Genomic DNA, 20,191 nt, shown 5'->3' with positions numbered 1-20,191 from the left:
AGAGGTCACCATGGGGACGATGGGGCAAGCTGCAGGATTGCCAATGTACGGCCCAGGTTCTCCTGTCTGCCTGCCCATGTTGAGCAGCACCTCTCAGGGTTTTCAGCCCTTCTGCTTCTCCCATGGCTGTATTACTGTGGCACTGGTTAGGCCACCTTTTTCTTTGGAAAGAAATACTTACATTTATAGAGCGTTTTTCATGACCTCAAGACGTCCCAAAGCATTTTACAGCCAATTAAGTACTGGAGGGAGTGAAGATATTTTAAGGCCAAGTGACTTTATCCCAGATGAGTGCAAGCATGTCATGATGATAAAATGTGGAGGTGCATTGACCCTTTAAAGGAAGTGCCTTTAAAAATCTAGCTGTAGTCCTTGAGCCAGGTAATGTGAGTTGGCAGAGTGGTTTTGAGTAAAGAAGATGCTTGAGTATTTGCAGAGGTTGACCTTTGCAAAAATGATATTCAGATGCTGAACAGAACGAGTAAGGAATCATCAGAGTAAGGAGCGCTTTGGGAGGTCCTGAGGTCGTGAAGGGTTTTATATAAATGCAAGACCAGCCACAGAAATACTGTGGCTTAAAGAGGTCAGAGGCTGGGTATTCTGCGGTGGATGACTCACCTCCTGTCGCCCCAAAGCCTTTCGAGCAGCTTTAAGGCACAAGTCAGAAGCTTAATGGAATACTCTCCACTTGCCTGGATGGGTGCAGCTCCAACAGCACTCAAGAAGCGCAACACCATCCAGGACATAGCAGTCCACTTGATTGGCACCCCATCTCCACCTTAAACATTCACTCCCTCCACCACCGGCGTACCGTGGCTGCAGTGTGTACCATCTACAGGATCCACTGCAGCAACTTGCCAAGGGTTTTTCGACAGCACCTCCCAAACCCGTGACCTGTACCACCTAGAAGGACAAGGGCAGCAGGCGTATGGGATCACCACCACCTCCAAATTCCCCTCCAAGTTACACTCCATCCTGACTTGGAAGTATATTGTCGTTCCTTCATAGTCGCTGGGTCAAAATCCTGGAACTCCCTACCTAACAGCACTGTGGGAGTACCTTCACCGTACGGACTGCAGCGGCTCAAGAAGACGGCTCACCACCACCTTCTCAAGGGCAACTAGAGATGGGCAATAAATACTGGCCTTGCCAACAACACCCACATCCCGAGAATGAATAAATTAAAAAGGTAGATGAAGGCTGCCATAATAGAAGAGGATGTATATTGGCAAGAATGCCTAGACTTACCTTAGCTACCCTTGCGAGGGCATGGAACCAAATCCTGCCCTGTGTGGCAGTTCTTGCAGTGGTGCAGGTAACAATGAATGCCTCTGCCACCCCGCCATACAGCCTGCACCACCCTCTTATGGGCATTCCTGCCCTCACTGATGTTCTAAAAGAGTTTCCAGGGATACATCCAAGTATCTGGTAGCCCTTCTAGCTGCTGATATGTGATGTGGCCCTATTACTGGCTGAAACCTTTTAATGACTGCAGCAGAATTGTATTGCAGTGGTAAATCTTTCAGGTGCAGCATTAACACTCCAAGCACCCACTCCCCCCACTATGGCAAATAAGGGCCCTGGGAGAAAACTGCAGTGGGTTAGCAATGAATTGACACAGGCAGGCGATATTCCTAATCCATTGCTAACCCGTCAACGAGAGGGAAATCCAGGCCAGAGGCTGTCATCCCGTTAGTCTGGGCTGGATCTGAACCCAGGTTCCAGAAGCGAAAGGCTAGTGTCTAACCCATTACACTACCCAGCAGCACCCCCACCCCCCCCCCCCCCCGCCAAGCAGTTAGTTTAATTCTTATTTTCAAATCTGAATTGATCCAAACTAAGTCAAATTCTGATCTGTTTGCATTCTGTCCAACCCCTCTAAATTTTCCAAATCAGTTCAAACCAGTTGTAAATGCTTTATATTAGGAGGGGGGTGGGGAAGATGATTTAAAACCAGTACTGTATATCCTAGCAATTCGCAAGGCATAGGCTGTTAACGTGTTATCTCTCACCTGCTGCTGTGGAGGTTCCTCTGGGAAGCTGTTGGAGTCTCAGAAGGGCTCTTCCAGGTACTTTGACAGACACCCTCAGACAGCTGTTCCCGTTGGGCCTAAAGTAACAGTAAATGCAAAATGATAAAACGTTCAAGTGACTTTATTTTTAAAAAAAGCTCCACCACCTCGGGTAGCAAGGCTACGATTAAAAAGCACAGAAGCTGCTAACAGAAATGCTCAGTGCCATGTGGGAACTGCAGCTCTTAGGTTTCAGCTTTCCAATTAACATACGCAGGTGTTAGACACATTCCAATACACATGCACTTTAGTCTTTTGAGAGGCCATCTGGAAAAATTTAACCTCAAACGTAGAGCTACTATCGGTGAACATGATAATAAATGTTTTCCAAAGAGAGTTCTGGTTTCAGAATTTGTTTCCCCCAAGGAAAAAGTAATTATTTGATGGACATTTTTTGACACACAACCTTTTAGGGTGATCATTTCTTTTCTACAATGAAGATTATATAGAATAAAGCTCTGCATCAAGAAATTGCTGTTGATGCACTATTTGGGGAAGGAGGAATTACCTGTGAGTTAGCAACGGATTGGCAATGGCAGGCAATATTCCTGATCCACAACTAACCAGCTAACAGGAGGGAAATCCAGGCCAGAGATTTTAAATGAAGTGCCCTTAAAAATCTAGCTTGAGCCCTTGAGAGTGAATTCCCACCTTTAATTCTAAACACGGCGAGCAATCCAATGGAGTGTTGGAAGCCATTATCATGAAGAGTAGCTGTTAAAAGGCATTTGTAGTAGGGTGGGGGTGAGCACGGTGTGGAAACAAGGATTTGTTCTGCAGAATGGAGACAGCAAGAGCACGAATAGCCAGATTTGATGACTGACTTCTAGAGAGAAGGGCAAGCCTGTCTGGGACAGATATGAACTCTTCTCACAAGGAACTATTTCAGGAAGGTTGGGAGTAGGTAGTTAAGAGTAAGTGGTGTGTGCGGACCTGGATATGTCAAGAAGAGAATGGCTGAAAACGAACAATTTATAATTCAAAACTAGTGAGACAGAAATATTAAAGGGACTTGACAAAGGAAATCCTTGTAAACCAACCTACCTGTATGATGTTTTAACGTCAGACCAGATGTACTGGTCTGACCTATGTCAAGGTCTGTGCCATCTGAATTTGTAAAATCTGAAGACTACTTACCTGGTTGTGGGACAAGATGGAATATAACAAAAAGCAGCAGAGTAAGACTGGAGGAAGTGCAGGAATTGTAAAACTATGACCCCGTTTGGCGATGACCCCTTAAGCCCTTGAGGGTGAATTCCCACCTTTAATTCTAAACACGGCAAGCAATCCAATGGAGTGTTGGAAGCCATTATCATGAAGAGTACAGGAAACTTTCAATTTACCGGCACCTAAATAACCGGAAATCTCGGTTAACCGGCAAAATTCAGGAGTAGGTTCATACTTCATATTACTTGCCTTCCTCCATCTGTTGCTGTGCAAGGGTGTGGCTACAGCTGTTGCTAAGCTACAGAGACGCTTGTAACTTGTGGCCATTGTTCTGAACCTGTTGCTAAGCAACAGGGTTTGTTGCTTTATACGGAGCTCTCAGCTCTCGTATCTTTTACTATAGCGCTCGGTGATCCGGAATTTTTGATGAACCGGCACCACGTCGGTCCCGTATAAAAAAAAGTTTCCTGTATATGGATGTGGCAACATCGAGGGAGTAGGGAGCGTGAAGCCAAAGGCCTCCTCCAGGCTCAGGGCTAATACTATCCTGGTTTGTTATGACTGCCTACTCACTCACTGGCACACAAGCTCTGAAGTATCACACTAAGCAATGTAAGAACTGCTTGAAAATAACGTTCTGAGACAGCATTTTGATACATATATATTTAATTTCTGTGTTTAATAGACCGGGCAGAATAGAATGCCAGCACCTCACTCTCACTACCTCTTGCCAAGCGCCAAGAACAATGACAATAACAACTTACATTATTTGACACTGAGCCACAGAAGGAGAAATCAGGACAGATGACCAAAAGTGTGGTCAAAGAGGTAGGTTTTAAGGAGCACCTTAAAGGAGGAGAGAGAGGTGGTGAGGCGAGAGGTTTAGGGAGGGAACTCCAGAGCTTAGGGCCAAGGCAGCTGAAAGCACGGCTGCCAATGGTGGAGCGATTAAAATCAGGGATGCACAAGATGCCAGAATTGGAAGAGCGCAAAGATCTCGAAGGCTGGTGGGGCTGAAGGAGGTTACAGAGATAGGGAAGGGAGAGGCCATGGAGGGATTGGAAAACAAGGGTGAGGATTTTAAAACTGAGGCTTTGTCAGACCAGGAGCCAGTGTAGGTCAGCAAGCACAGGGGTGATGGGTGAACGAGACTTTGAGTGAGTTAAGTTACAGACAGGAGAGTTTTAGATAAGCACACGTTTATGTAGGGTGGAAGATGGGAGGCTGGCCAGGAGAGCATGGAATAGTCAAGTCTAGAGGTAACCAAGGCATGCATGAAGGTTTCAGCAGCAGACAAGCTGAGGCAGGGTCGGAGCTGTGCAATGTTACCAGCACAGCTGCACACACATCGAAGGATGGAGACCGTACACTTGAGGAGCTAGCACCATTAGGTCACAGGTCACAAATGAGGAAGAGCCAGTGGTGGAAATAGATGTTAAGCAGGCTCCTCATGCCCAGAGGACCAGTACAATTCCAACACCTCCCATATGTAAATGCGGGGCCTAACGCCTGCTTTAGGAGCACTCTGGGAAATTGGACATGGCAGAACAGAGTCTGCTTCGCTTGGATTCCTCAGCGGCCACGACAGCCTAAGCAACGGTCGGCACCAAAAGGTTAGCTTAAAAAATAATCTTTGAAAAATATTTCCGTGGAGCTAGGAGGAGCGAGTGCTCCCCCAACTCCATAGATTGCCGATCGCTCCACACAGCCCCCACCCCTCCTTCCTGGGACTTAACTTCAGGAAGTTGCCAGCAATGCAAGAAGCCTGAAATACATCTTTTTAAAATGGGCAAGCCACCTGTGGAGGCGCAACGGACACCTGCAGCTCACCCAAATAATGGTAGAAGCCCAGGGCCCAATCGCGGGCTACTCTTGGGCCTCCTGGTTGGGGTGCGCATTCCATGCCCATTTCAGGCCCGAGAATTGGCCTACAGCAATTTCTACCCCGATATGTTGACCTTGGGGTTGACCCGAGTTCCTATAGTGCTGGCTTGGCCTTATTACAATTGCAGCAAGGAAGATTGAGAAGAGCGTTGGTGCGATGACACAGCCTTGCTTGACCCCGGTTCGTACGTGAATTGGGTCTGTGGTGGAACCGTTGGTCAGGATCACGGCTTGCATGTCGTCGTGAAGCAGGCGGAGGATAGTGACAAACTTTTGAGGGCAGCCGAATTTGAGGAGGACACTCCATAATCCCTCACGGTTGACAGTGTCGAAGGCCTTTGTGAGATCAAAGAAGGCCATGTACAGTGGTTGGTGCTGTTCCCTGCATTTCTCTTGTAATTGACGTGCAGTGAAAATCATGTCCATTGTGCCCCTTAGTGGGCGGAATCCGCATTGCGACTCTGGGAGGAGCTCTTCGGCCACTGGGAGAAGGCGATTGAGGAGGATTCTTGCGATGACTTTCCCTGTGGCAGACAGCAGGGAAACTCCTCTGTAATTACTGCAATCGGACTTGTCACCTTTCTTGAAGATGGTCACAATTACGGCGTCTCTGAGATCCCCTGGCATGCTCTCCTCCTTCCAGATAAGAGAAATGAATTCATGAATTCGCGCCAGTAGTGCTTCTCCGCCATGCTTTAGTGCCTCGGCGGGGATTCTATCTGCTCCTGAGGCCTTGTTGTTCTTCAGTTGTCAGATGGCCTTTTCAACCTCATGCCGGGCTGCGGTTGTGCTGAGATGGTGGCGGGTAGAATGCTGTAGGATGGAGTTGAGGACACTCGTGTCGAAGGCAGAGTCGTGGTTAAGGAGATCTTCGAAGTGCTCCTTCCAGCAGGCAGTGACTGCATCCCTGTCCTTGATGAGTACCTCTCCGTTCTTGGCCCGCAGTGGGGAAGGGCCTTGGGTGCTTGGGCCGTAGATGGTCTTGACTGCGCTAAAGAATCCACGCACGTCGTGGTTGTCGGCTAGCTGCTGGATCTCCTGCGCTTTCTCCACCCACCATCTGTTCTTTAGGTCGCGAGTTTTTTGTTGGACCTCGGCCTTCAGGCTTCTGTAGAGCTGCTTTCTTGCTCTCGAGTTCTGTTGCTGTTTCCAGATCAGAAATGCCTTGTGCTTGCGGCTTATTAGCTCCTGGATCTCCTGGTCATTCTCGTCAAACCAGTCTTGGTGTTTCCTGGTTGAGTGACCGAGCGTCTCTTCACAGGTGCTGATTATGGAGGCCTTGAGTGCAGACCGGACGCTGCGGGCACTCTGTGTCTCTGCATCACTGGGAGTCGTCAGGTTGTTTGTGAGGCGCAGGCTGAATAGGGCTTTCTTGGCGGGGTCTTTGTGTGCTCCAGCGTTAATTTTCCTGCGGCATTGTTTCTGTTGCTGCCGCTGTTTTGGGGCTACATTGATGGAGATGACAGAGCGGATTAGGCGGTGGTCTGTCCAGCAGTCGTCAGCTCCTGTCATGGCTCGGGTGATGCGGACGTCCTTGCGGTCCCTCACTCGGACGATGACGTAGTCCAACAGATGCCAGTGCTTTGAACGAGGGTGCTGCCATGAAGCCTTGTGCTTGTCTCTCTGACGGAACAAGGTGTTGGTTGTGACGAGGCCATGTTCTAAGCATTTCGACAGGAGGAGGGTACCGTTGGAGTTGGCTTTCCCTACCCCCTCTCTGCCGATCACACCTCCCCAGAGGTCTGTGTCCTTTCCAACTCTGGCGTTGAAGTTGCCAAGGAGGATCAGTTTGTCGCCCGTTGGGACTTGGGACAGGGATTGTTCGAGGCTGGAGTAGAATTCCTCTTTGGTCTCGTCTGTGGCTTCCAGTGTTGGGGCGTACGCACTGCTGACCGTAGCGCACTGGTTTCAGGCTAGGGTGAGTCGAAGCGTCATGAGGCGCTCGTTTATACCACTAGGGGAGTCTCTGAGACGCCCGACCCAGTAAGCTCCCCACTGGAGTGGAGCTAATTCACAGAACAAACGGGAAACTGTTCAACCTCTGTCGCCTCCAGTCCAGATCCAAGGTCGTCCCATCCTCTGTCATCGAATTACAGTATGCAGACGATGCTTGCATCTGCGCTCACTCGGAGGTCGAACTCCAAACCATCGTAAACACCTTCACCGAAGCATACCAGAGCATTGGCCTTACACTAAACATCCGTAAGACAAAGGTCCTCTACCAACCTGCCCCCGCCACACAGTGCTGTCCCCCGACTATAAAAATCCACGACAAGGCCTTGGACAACATGGACCACTTTCAATACCTCGGGAGCCTACTGTGAACAAGGGCAGACATCGATGACGAAGTCCAACACCGCCTTCAGTGTGCCAGTACAGCCTTCGGTCGCCTGAGGAAGAGAGTGTTTGAAGACCAGGACCTCAAACCCGACACTAAGCTCATGGTCTACAGGGCAGCAGTGATACCTGCCCTGCTGTATGCCTCAGAGACATGGGCCATGTACAGCAGGCACCTCAAAGCACTGGAGAGGTACCACCAACGCTGCCTCCGCAAGATCCTGCAAATCCATTGGCAGGATAGGCGCACCAACGTCAGTGTTCTTGCTCAGGCCAACATCCCCAGCATTGAAGCTCTGACCACGCTCAATCAGCTCCGATGGACGGGTCACATTGTCCGCATGCCCGATACGAGACTCCCAAAACAAGCGCTCTACTCGGAGCTCCGGCACGGCAAGAGAGCCCCAGGTGGGCAGAGGAAACGCTTCAAGGACACCCTCAAAGCCTCCTTGAAAAAGTGTAACATCCCCACCGACACCTGGAAATCCCTGGCCCAAGACCGCACAAAGTGGAGGAGCCGAGGAAGGCGCCGAACACCTCGAGTCTCTTCGCCGGGAGCAAGCGGAAGCCAAGCGCAGGCAGCACAAGGAGCGCACGTCAACCCAAGCACCCCACCCACCCGCTCCTTCAACCACCGTCTGCCCCACCTGTGACAGAGACTGTAGGTCCCGCATTGGACTCATCAGTCACCTGCGAACTCATTTTTAATGTGGAAGCAAGTCATCCTCGGTTCCGAGGGACTGCCTAAGAAGAAGAGATTACAAATTGACAAATAGATTGAGTCCTGAGTAGTATTATAATACCCGTACACATAATATTTCGGAGTGCTGGTGTATCGGAATTCTTCCCTTCCACATTTACTCCCCCCCCCCCGCCCCCCCCCGGCCCCCTCACAACTCTAGTTTCAGCTCAGGGGCTGGAATAGTAACAACACACCTGTTTGAGATACTTTTCACACGTGTCGCTGGCTACTGTGGTTTCTAACTGTACTTCTCTGTTGAGGAGTGCTTTGTACATTTGATGGAATGTTTATCTTGAAAAATTTACAAAATAAACACCTATAAAAGAGGTGTGGAAAACTATTTGAAAGGAACAGCATGCCTTGATTGCCACTTTAACCATAGACAGTTGGCAGATTGTTCATGTTGGAATAACAAATTACACAAAGTCACAGTCCTGCTAATCAACATGGGTGGGCTGAGCGGACCACAGCTGAAAATATTGCTTGAAAACCACGTGTTATGGTGGACAAATGTGACAGGACTCACTACTGTCACTAGGGCTGATGCTGGATGAGGGCTGGGTCAGTAATGCACCACGCCAATGCGTCTCATTTTAAATTGTAACTTCCAGTGGGACAAGGGTATGTTTTAACAAAAATAAAAACTTAGCACTCTTTTAAAAGTTTCCACGCGTTTCTCCCTTTGCAATTCATAACAGTCAGTCGCTCATGATGAGGTCTTTGTGATGGATGGATGAGGACCAAAGTAAAGTCTTCACTGAAGGCTCAGCTACAAAATTTTATTGAACTTGATTGAAAACACACAGTTTAAAAACCTCAGTGGAAGTTCAATGCTCACAGGGTTCAAAGCTATACTGAACTGACTTTAATAAAGCGCAAAATAATCTGCTTTTACATGCCAATTTTTGGTTTCTCAGACATACCTACCACTGCATAGTTTGAACTTGGGTTTAAAGGGGGATTGCAGCTCATGGAAGCATCACACAATCCTGATTGTTATACTGAGAGATGCAGACTTACTAGTACACAAATTAAAGAGGCGTATATCAACAATAGCATTATAAATGTAGGAGATTTTAATTCAGAGAATCATAGAAAGTTACAGCACGGAAGGAGGCCATTTCGGCCCATCGTGTCCGAGCCAGCCAACAAAGAGCTATCCAGCCTAATCCCACGTCCCAGCTCTTGGTCCGTAGCCCTGCAGGTTAGAGCATCCCAAGTGCACATCCAAGTACTTTTTAAAGGTGGTTGGGGTTCCTGCCTCTACCACCCTTTCAGGCAGTGAGTTCCAGACCCCCACAACCCTCTGGGTGAAGAAATTTCCCCTCAAATCCCCTCTAAACCTTCCACCCATTACTTTAAATCTGTGCCCCCTGGTTTTTGACCCCTCTGCTCAGGGAAATAGGTCCTTTCTATCCACTTTATCTATGCCCCTCATAATTTTATACACCTCAATAAGGTCTCCCCTCAGCCTCCTCTGTTGCAAGGAAAACAGACCCAGCCTTTCCTCATAGCTAAGATTCTCTACTCCCGGCAACATCCTTGTAAATCTCCTCTGTACCCTCTCTAGTGCAATCACATCTTTCCTGTAATGTGGTGACCAGAACTGCACACAGTACTCTAGCGGAGGCCTAACTAGTGTTTTATACAGTTGAAGCATAACCCCCCCTGCTCTTGTATTCTATGCCACGGCTAATAAAGGCAAGCATTCCGTATGCCTTCTTAACCACCTTATCTACCTGGCCTGCTACCTTCAGGGATCTGTGGACAAGGTTATCCAAAAATATACAGGGATGGGGAAATATTTCTGATGAGCAAGGGAAATTCTTTCTGCAGTGTGTTCAGGACTCGTTTCTTAGTCAATATATTGCAATTCCAAGAAGAGAGAAAGCATCTGGTCCTGGATAATGAAGCAGTGCTGACCGGTGATCTAAAGGTAGGAGAATATTTGGCCATTTCGGCCCATCGTGTCCGTGCCGGCCAACAAAGAGCTATCCAGCCTAATCCCACTTCCCAGCTCTTGGTCCGTAGCCCTGCAGGTTAGAGCATCCCAAGTGCACATCCAAGTACTTTTTAAATGTGGGGAGAAATTCATCTTACAGCCGTTCCATTTTGCACCCGAGTTGAAATCGCTGAAGGTTCGCCTGTTGCCATACTGAGTCGGGCCTGTAAATGGGTGGACAGACCACCTGCCTGAAACAGGCAGCTTTACTGTGCAAATTGGGGCCCGAGGCCGCCTGTAGGACCTTGATGCAAAATTCAGGTACAAATGGGTGGAGCTTGCGCCGTGCTAACTCCACCTAGTTGTACCAGGTCTTGAGCAGTCTAAGGTGGTCCTTAAAGGCAGTCACAGCGTTATCTATGGATTATTGTGGTCTCTCAGCATTTTTAATATATAATAGATAATGATCGGGTAAATGGTGAAATACTACTTCCACTGGCCGGCAAGACAGTAATAAGAGGACACAAACTAAAGATAATCGTAAAACGAATTCGCACAATTTCTTTACACAGAGGGTCATTACAATTTCAAATTCTCTGTCACAAACCAGTATTGAATGGGGTATTGGGAGCGAACAGGAGTGTCAGATCCGATTCGGTGGCTCACCTGGAGAAAAACACCAGCACAGACATGATGGATTGAATGTCCTGTTTCTCCGCTGGAACATATAATAATTATGTTGTGCAATAGAATGAGCCTTGGCTCAGCTACAGAATTTCCCCCTCTGAGTCAGAAAGTTATGGGTCGACACCCACTCAAGGTGACCCCTGTAAGTAGAGATGAGAGTTCCCGTCTTTGAATACTGGCATGACATGCAGTGGGATACTCGCGTCCAATAGGAGCTGAGTGTCGAACCGCCTCCCCCCACCCCGCCCCCACATCAGCCGGTATCTGCCTAGATCAGGCTAATGACCTATTCACATAAAAAGGTGTCTTCATTATGGAAACAACCCAGAGCACAATCTGCTGGATATAAAAGTGGAAGAAATGGCTCATGTGCACAGAAGAGAAAGAATAAGATACGTACACTAATACATAAAGTGCTTGTATATAATTACTTTGTCTGCTATTTTAACAGAGACATTAAGCACTGGTGTGCTAATATCACACAGTAATTTCTAGACTATGAACACAAGCAGGATTATACATGCATTGTCTGATGGTAATCTGGCAGTGTGATCATGTTATATTTTAGTTAAATATTCTGAAACATTGACCTGTCTTTCTCTTTTTGTCTTTACTAAGTGGCCTGCCATGCATTTCCTGCAATTAATGTTTTTAGTTCATTTAATTCTATTTCTAGATCAAGCAATTTTGCTAATCGACTGGTAAAATCTACAAGCAGTTTACTGTCATTAGCATAAACCAGAATCTCACACGGGGAACTGAAGTAAAGAATTGCTCTCAATTCATTACACCCTTATATGTATCTCAAAGCTTTGTTTTGAATTCCTTACTAAAGAATTGCTTCAACAGGGCAGACCATCTGTTTGTACGTTTTCAGCTGTGTTTGCCTACATAACAGTGACTACGCTTCAAAAATAATTCAAAAGAATTTTTAATAATTAAAAATAATTGGATGTGAAATGCATTAGAATATCCTGAGGATGTGTTAAGTTGCTATATAAATACAAGTTCTTTCTTACTTCAACCAGATTGACTAATGTGGACTCTTTTGATAGAGTAGATAGTCTGAAATGGATTATCAGATATTGACTGCTTCAGTAGGGCAAACCATCAGATATGAACTGTTCAGTAGGGCAGACAGTCTGATACTATTGCTTCTGTAGGGCAGACTGTGTGCTAAGCACGCTTATATATGGACTTCTTCATTAGGGCAGACTGAGTGATATGGACTTTCAGACATGGACTGGTTCAGTAGAACAAACCATCTGATATTGGTTTAGATATGGGCCGATTCAAGAAGACGGGCATAAATTCAGATACGGACTGTTCAGTCGGCCAGTCAGTGTGATATGACTGCTTCAGAAGAGCCGACTGCCTCATACACACACAGATATGGACCGTTTCTGCAGGCAAATTGTATGTGATATGTCAGAAAGATAATAAAGGATCCTCTGGGGCAGAGTGATCATAATATGATAGAATTTCATGTTAATTTTGAGAGTGACTTGCCTAAGTCCAAAACTAGAGTCTTAAACTTTAAATAAAGCCAATTACATAGGTATGAGGGGCGAGTTGACTAAGGTAGATTTGAAAAATAGATTAAAATGTATGGCGGTAGATAAGCAGTGGCTAGCATTTAAAGAAATATTTCATAATTTTCAACAAAATGGAGAAACAAAAACTCCACGGGAAAAGTGATCCAACGTGGCTAACTAAAGAAGTTAAGGATAGCATTTGATTGAAACAAGAAGCTTATAATGTTGCAAAGAATAATAGTAAGCCTGAGGATTGGGAGAGTTTCAGAAACCAGCAAAGTTGACCAAAAAATTGCTAAAAAGAGAAAAAATTGAATATGAGAGAAAACTAGCAAGAAATATAAAAGCAGATTGTTAGGGGGAAAAATTCGGTTGCTTTGCGCCTCCCGTTAGCGCCCTGAGAGCGCTAACGAAGCGCAAAGCAACCAACGCCCGGACGCAGCGCCGCCAATGCCTCCCGCGAAATTCAGCGGGAGGTTAGCAGCGGCGGTAACCATTAGCACCCCACGGCGCTGCGCCGCCGGTGATGACATCATCGCCATGCGTAGCGCCCCGCTTGCGATCTTCCGTAGCACCCCCTGACTTACCACCAGACGCTATGTCCGACGGGGTCAGGGGGGCCTACCTGCGGCCGGGGCAACACTAATTAAAGGCAAGGTACCAGGCGGCCATTTTTGTTCCTGGCCGCCTGCCAGCACCTGCCCACTTTGCCGTCCCCAGCCTTCTGTGAAGCCCCTCCGGGGAGTGCCGGCTACGCTCCGTGAGCCCGGCACTTCTCTTGAGTAGTCCCTCTCTCGGGAGTCCCTCAGCTCACTAGCACAGAAAGCAGAATGGCCGGATAAATGCTGAGAGGTTGTTTCCCCTGGCTGGAGTGTCTAGAACTAGGGGGCATGGTCTCAGGATAAGGGGTGGGCTGAGATGAGGAAGAATTTCTTCACTCAGAGGGTTGTGAATCTTTAGAATTCTCTGCCCCAGAGGGCTGTGCATGCTGAGTCTATGAGTATATTCAAGGCTGAGATAGATAGATTTTTGGACTCTAGGGGAATCAGGGGATATGGAGATCGGGTGGGAAAGTGGAGTTGAGGTCGATGATCAGCCATGATCTTATTGAATGGCGGAGCAGGCCCGAGGGGCCGTGTGGCCTACTCCTGCTCTTATTTCTTATGTTCTTATGTTTAGCAAAACAGACCTTTGAAAGAAGCAAACATTCTGTTATCAAAAATACTTTGATGCTCTGTGTAACTATCACCTTTATTAGCCTTTCTCCAATATCATGCTGTCTCTACTAGGTTCTGCACACCTGCCACAATGGTAATAATGCTTTGTGGCATTAACTCAATCTCGCCGTGCTGCTGATATTCACAAGCCTTGCAAGGTCTGCACCCTCGGTTTATGATGTTATCACTAGAAGCACTTGGTTGAATTACTACTGTCGTGATTCACTCCTAGCCATCCATTATTTTATATTTCTACCTAACTGAATGAGAAATTACTAGCTTCATCACCAATGTTCCCTCTAATTTTTTTTTTGTACTGAGCGGGCCACGAACTCCTTTGAGCGTGACCTTTCCGTCCGTGGGCAAATTTTACAACAACAGCAGCAACAGCAACCACTTAAAAGCATATACAGGAATCCCGCCCCAACTGCAGTTTTGCCATAGGCAGATTTCAAGTATTCACGGTTTCCTCTCTGCGACAACTTTTGCCAACCGCGGCAGGGAATTTTGCGTATACGTGGTTTTTAATTGAGGATTAAGGTAAATAACATGATTTTATTGCTTTTATATTCTTTTTTATTGTGTTATTTGAACATTTATACTGTATTTGCCAACTAACCACGTGTTTTACTAACCACGGGGGTTTTCGGGGCGTATCCCCCGCGGTTGGGGAGGGATTACTATATACAGTAATGCCCTATTGCCACCCCACCGTCTCAAATCAAGAGATAATCAGACAAGGTTCTATACAAGTTTAACATAACTTCCCTGCTTGTGAATTCCATTCCTCTAGGAATGAACCCCAGAGCTTTATTTGCACTTTTCTGGCTTTTTTAACCCACTACTGTACTGTTTTTAATGATTTGTGAATCTATACCCCTTGATCCCTTTGCACCTCTACTCCATTTAGACTCTTAGGGGGCAATTTTCTGATGTCCGAGGAGGCGGGTTTGGAGGCGGGAAAATCTGAAACAATGAGGGCAGGTTCAGAACCCGCCTCCAACCCGCCTCCGCGGGATTTTGCCGGTGCCGGTTTTGCAGGGCGGGAAACAGTCCTGCCTCCAGCTGGCCAGAGCGGTTCTTAAGAGGATTAAATGCTCATTAAGGGCCTCTCCAAGCCTATTTTGAGAGGCCCTCGTGATTATTTGACTATTTCGCCGTGTTCCACGACCCTCCTAAACCACGCCAGCTAAATTGGCGAGTTGACTAGTGGGTGGTCTCCTCACAGCTGCAGGTCCAACATTAAATCGTTTATTTCATCAGGGATTAGTTGCAGGTGGAAGAACTTTGCTTTAAAAGGTCTTTGAGTACTTTTAGAAGGCTTTCCGAAGTCAGAGGTGCTGCAGCTTGAATCGATCAACTATGGGACCACCTTGGAAGACCCTCTCCCCGCTTGGAATGAGCGCTTCCCCAACGGAGGCATCTGCAAGCAGCATGGGAACCATTTGTTTTCTTTCACCATGGACCTCAGATTTGGATGAAGAGCATCCACGGCAGCAGCAGAACTAGGCAGCTCAGAGCAACAGCAGCAGGAGCCCCAACCTCCTGCTCAGGCAGCTCAGCAGCAACAGCAGCAGGAGTCCCAACCTCCTGCTCAGCCACCTGATGCTGCACAGGGCAGAAAGCACCAGCACATCGCGATACCCCCGAAAGAGGGTTTACAGACAGAGGATGAGCTACCTCAACATGAGTGAGCAGCAGTGCCAAAGGAGGCTGAGACTTTCGCGAGAGGTTGTCCGAGAGATCTGAGGACTGCTGCAGCAAGACCTGGTGCCCAGAGGAACGGGCGGACACCCCTTACCAGTGGCTGTCAAAGTCACCACCGCACTCAACTTCTTTGCCTCAGGCTCCATCCAGGGATCATCAGCAGACATCAGCGGCATCTCCCAGTCGGCCGCACACAGTTGCATCACGCAGGTTACCGATGCCCTTTTTGTTAAGGCCCACAATTACATCCCGTTCTCAAGGGATCAAGCAAGTATAACCGCCTGTTTGGTTGGTTTTGCAAATTATGGCAGGCATGCCAATGGTGCAGGGCGTCATAGACTGCACACATGTGGCCCTTAGGGTACCCCATCACAACCCAGCTATCTTTGTCAATCGAAAGGGCTTCCACTCCCTCAACATACAGGGAGTATGGAGTTCTTGCATGTTTGCGCCAAGTTCTGTGGTAATCGCCATGACTCTTTCATCCTGCAGCACTCTAGTATTCCTCTGCTTTTCAATCCGCCAAACCAACTTAATGGATGGCTGCTTGGTGACAAAGGCTACCCCCTGAAGAAGTGGCTAATGACACCGATCAGGAGGCCAGCTAACAAGGCTGAAGAACACTACAACGCCAGCCACACTTTGGCCAGGTCCATCATTGAGCAAACCATGGGGTTGTTGAAGATGCGCTTCCGTTGCCTTGACCGATCAGGTGGAGCCCTGCAGTGTACACCATTCAGGGTCTCCAGAATGGTTGTGGTCTGCTGTGCACTGCACAACATCGCACAGCGTCGTGACTTGCAGCTTCCTGATGAGCAAGTGGCTCAGTTCCAGCCCTACTCAGATGAGGATGAGGAGGAGGAGGAGGCGGCTGAGGAAGAGGAGGATCTGGAGGAGGAGGAACAGCAGGAGGAGGAGCAGGAGTAGGAGGATGGGCAGGAGGAGGTCAGAGCGCCGGTGTATCGACCAGCAGCAGCGGCAGCACGCGAGTACATGGCTGCCCGGGATGAACTTATTCTGGCCAGATTTGCATAGGTTGCCCAAGTTGGCATATGTCCTTGGCTCCATCCTAAGACATCATTGACAATGGACATGACTCTCTGGCCTCCTTTCACTCAGGCCACCAATCTGACAACCCAAGCATGGCGGAGCCCGCAATGTGGAGCTGCCTAAGGCGAAAGAACAGATGCCATAACGCCAACATTTTGGCATCAAATCATAGAAACATAGAAGATAGGAGCAGGAGTAGGCCATTCGGCCCCTTGAGCCTGCTCCGCCATTCGATGTGATCATGGCTGATCATCCAAACTCAGTACCCCATGCCTGCCTTCTCCCCATATCCCTTGATACCTTTAGCTCTAAGAAATATATCTAACTCTTTCTTGAATATATTTAAAGACTTGGCCTCAACCGCCTTCTGTGGTAGAGAATTCCACAGGTTCACCACTCTCTGGGTAAAGAAATTCTTCCTCATCTCTGTCCTAAATGGCTTACCCCTTATCCTTAGACTATGACCCCTGGTTCTGGACTCTCCGACCATCGGGAACATTCTACCTGCATCTAGTTTGTCCAGCCCTGTCAGAATTTTATAAGTTTCGATGAGATCCCCTCTCATTCTTCTAAACTCCAGCGAGTATAAGCACAATCGACCCAATCTCTCCTCATACGTCATTCCTGCCATCCCAGGGATCAGCCTTGTGAATCTTTGCTGAACTCCTTCCATGGCAAGAACATCCTTCCTCAGATAAGGCGACCAAAACTGCACACTGTACTCAAGGTGTGGTCTCACCAAGGCCCTGTGCAACTGCAGCAGGACATCCTTGCTCCTGTACTCAAACCCATTCGCTATGAAGGCCAACATACCATTTGCCTTCTTCACCGCCTGCTGCACCTGCATGCTTACCTTCAGCGACTGGTGCACAAGGACACCCAGGTCTCGTTGCACTTCCCCTTCTCCCAATCTATTGCCATTCAGATAATAGTCTGCCTTTCTGTTTTTGACACCAAAGTGGATAACCTCGCATTTATCCACATTATATTGCATCTGCCACGCTTCTGCCCAATCACCCAACCTGTCCAAATCATCCTGGAGTTTCTCGGTATCCTTCTCGCAGCACACACGCCCACCCAGCTTTGTGTCGTCTGCAAACTTGGAGATATTACATCTAGTTCCCTTACCTAGATCATTAATGTATATTGTGAATAGCTGGGGTCCAAGGACCGATCCCTGCGGTACCCCACTAGTCACTGCCTGCCACTCGGAAAAAGACCCGTTAATTCCTACTCTCTGCTTTCTGTGCGCCAACCAGTTCTCTATTCCAAGTCAATACCTTGCCCCCAATCCCATGTGCCTTAACTTTACATGCTAATCTCTTATGCGGGACCTTATCGAAAGCCTTTTGAAAGTCCAAATACACCACATCTACTGGTTCTCCCTCATCTATTTTCCCAGTTACATCCTCAAAAAATTCCAGTAGATTAGTGAAGCACGATTTACCTTTCCAACAGGGATGGCATTTCATCAATACACAGAAACATTCTCTCAATCTGCACACAGATCTGGAGGTTATATCCCTTGCCAGCTGTACCCACACAGCCTTGGTTTCTTTGGGAGGCCTCTTCCTCCCAGATGAGTGGAAGAGCACCTCCCTGCTAGCTGTCACCCCATCAAACAACATTTGCAGCGCCTCATCCAAGAGCCTCGGGGAGGCCCTTGCCTTGGAATTGGACATAGTGGTTTCTCAGAATATGTTGCAAGTGGTGCAGCATAGGCAGAAATCCTGTGGAATGAGCCAAGGCAGCAAGGCTGGAAAAGTGATGTCAGCAGAGGAGAGTTTCAGTCCCAAAACACTAATTGACCAAGGGCATCCCACACCTCTGAAATCAAGTAGTCAATCAGGGGAAAATCGCAATTTTTTGAAAATTATCAGTGGAGGCGGGTTTCAAACCCCACCAAACCGAAACCCACCTCCATCTCGCCTCCAGTGGGAAAATCGCCTCCTTATTTTCCAAGGAGTAGGTAGCCTCCTTATTCCTCCTACCATAATGCACCACCTCACACTTATCTATATTGAAATTAATTTGTCATTTACATGCCCATTCTGCAAGTTTGTTTACGGTAGAATTAGTGAAAAGTTTTTACAAACATGTACAAACTCTAATTTTAAAAAAATTACTTGTCAGAAATGACTGGGATATAAAAGAACTGCTTAATAATGCATTAACACTTCAGAAACATCACATAGTTACACGGTTGTGCATCGACAAACAATCCAAAAGCCCAAGGTGAGCTGAAAGAGGCATATCTATTCGTGCAATTTGTATTAATTTTAAAGTTTTCAACGTATTAGCCCATCCCTCATGTCACTATAGCAATGGCTGCACTAGCAGTAGGAGCAGCGGCTTTCCTATGGCGCTGACATGCTGGACGTCCACATAAGTAATTAGAATATTATTCAGAATGCAACCAGACAGACGCCTAACAAATATAAAGTTCTGTAGTTCTTTAGTTCACAGTGTTAAAAAGAATTGAACAAAAACGGGTATTTTCAACTTCAATCACTTCCATTAATAAATGCTGTCTTCTTGAACCAGCACACCCCTCCCCCCCCCCCCCCATCTAACATGTCAAAAATGCAGCACTTATTCATAAGTGCAGAAAAACACATACACAACGTGTTAATGAATTAAAAACAAGAAGCAGGAAAAGCTATGATTTAACAGAAATAAACATTGGCCCAGTAATTCCGGTCCCAACGCGTGAGTACGGACGGGGTACTCACGCGTGGGCCCGTTGGAAGTGCCGGATTTCAACATGCACAGCGCATGCGCGGGAAACCGGCATTTCCTCCAAGGGGTTCAGAGGTCCAACGCGTGCGCGTAGGACTCTGCGCGCACGCGTTGAACTTCCTTCTTTTTGACAGGTTTGCCTGTGTGTAAGGGCCTCAACTTTTTAGAAATGTAAAAGGAGACGTAAGGACTTGATTCTTTAAGGTAAGTGGTCTATTATTTAAAATTATAACATTTTTTCCACAGCTTTATTGTTTTTAAGGACTTTACAGTAAGGTAAGTTTATTTTTAGACCTGATTTCTTAAAAAATTATTTTTTTCAAAAATTTGATTAATTGTTTAAAATAGTTTTTTAAAGTTATTTATAGTTCATTTAATTAGTGGGATGTTTTTTAACATTTTATTTAAAGTTTAAGTAGTGTTTTGGGCGCCCGTAGTTTTCATGAGTTTGACAGTTCTTACTATCAAACTCATGAATGAAGTTTTCCCTCCCCTGATTGGCTGCCCAGTGCTCACCTGATCCCAGCCGGCACATCGAACTAAACTACACCGCTGGATCAGGCAAGCACAGCGCGCGGACAGCTGAACCGGGCCAGAGACAGGAATTCCAAGCAGGCCCAGGCTTCAGCTGTCGGCGCACCGGGTAAGTGCACATCGGGGGCTTGCACGCGCGGCAAGCCCCCGAACCTAATTTCTGGGCCATTCATCTTTCTTCCTGGACAGAAGAACCAATCAGACTGACTTGGAAATGTTTACTAGTATGGTGACGTAAAGATGTTAAGTTACAAATTCCGCTTCTAGGCCCAGAAATTCGGGTCGGAGGCTTCCCGCGGGTGCAAGCCTCTGACCTGCACTTACCTACCGCGCCGGCCGTTGAGCTGTGGGCCCGCGTGGGATTCCAATCCTGGGCCTCCTCCAACTGCCGGCGCGCAGTGCTTGCGTATCCCAGGGGCGCAGTTAGTTCGATGCGTCCCCTGGGATCACGTGGGTCATGGAGAGCCAATGGTAGCAGGGAATGCTTCATTCATAAAATTGACAGGAAGAGCTGTCAAAACTATAAATACTTTAAGCCCCAAAACATCACTAAAACTTCAAATACATTTTTTTTAAAT

General features: G+C 47.3%; 1 protein-coding gene across 2 annotated transcripts in view; it reads right to left on the bottom strand.

Annotated features, from left to right (window-relative positions):
* The window catches only part of kif6 (kinesin family member 6), a 705,324-nt gene that overhangs the window by 49,415 nt on the left and 635,718 nt on the right, over window positions 1–20,191 (bottom strand). For both annotated transcript variants that reach the window (XM_085997944.1, XM_085997945.1), the window contains exon 19: window positions 2,013–2,110. In XM_085997944.1, the coding sequence (XP_085854070.1) occupies window positions 2,013–2,110 (98 nt within the window). The remainder of the gene's footprint in view (window positions 1–2,012; window positions 2,111–20,191) is intronic.

The sequence above is a fragment of the Somniosus microcephalus genome, chromosome 9 (assembly GCF_052327205.1).
Source record: "Somniosus microcephalus isolate GS21.2 chromosome 9, FLI_Smic_1.0, whole genome shotgun sequence".
Taxonomy (NCBI): domain Eukaryota; kingdom Metazoa; phylum Chordata; class Chondrichthyes; order Squaliformes; family Somniosidae; genus Somniosus; species Somniosus microcephalus.
This window is presented reverse-complemented; position numbering and strand designations above follow the sequence as displayed.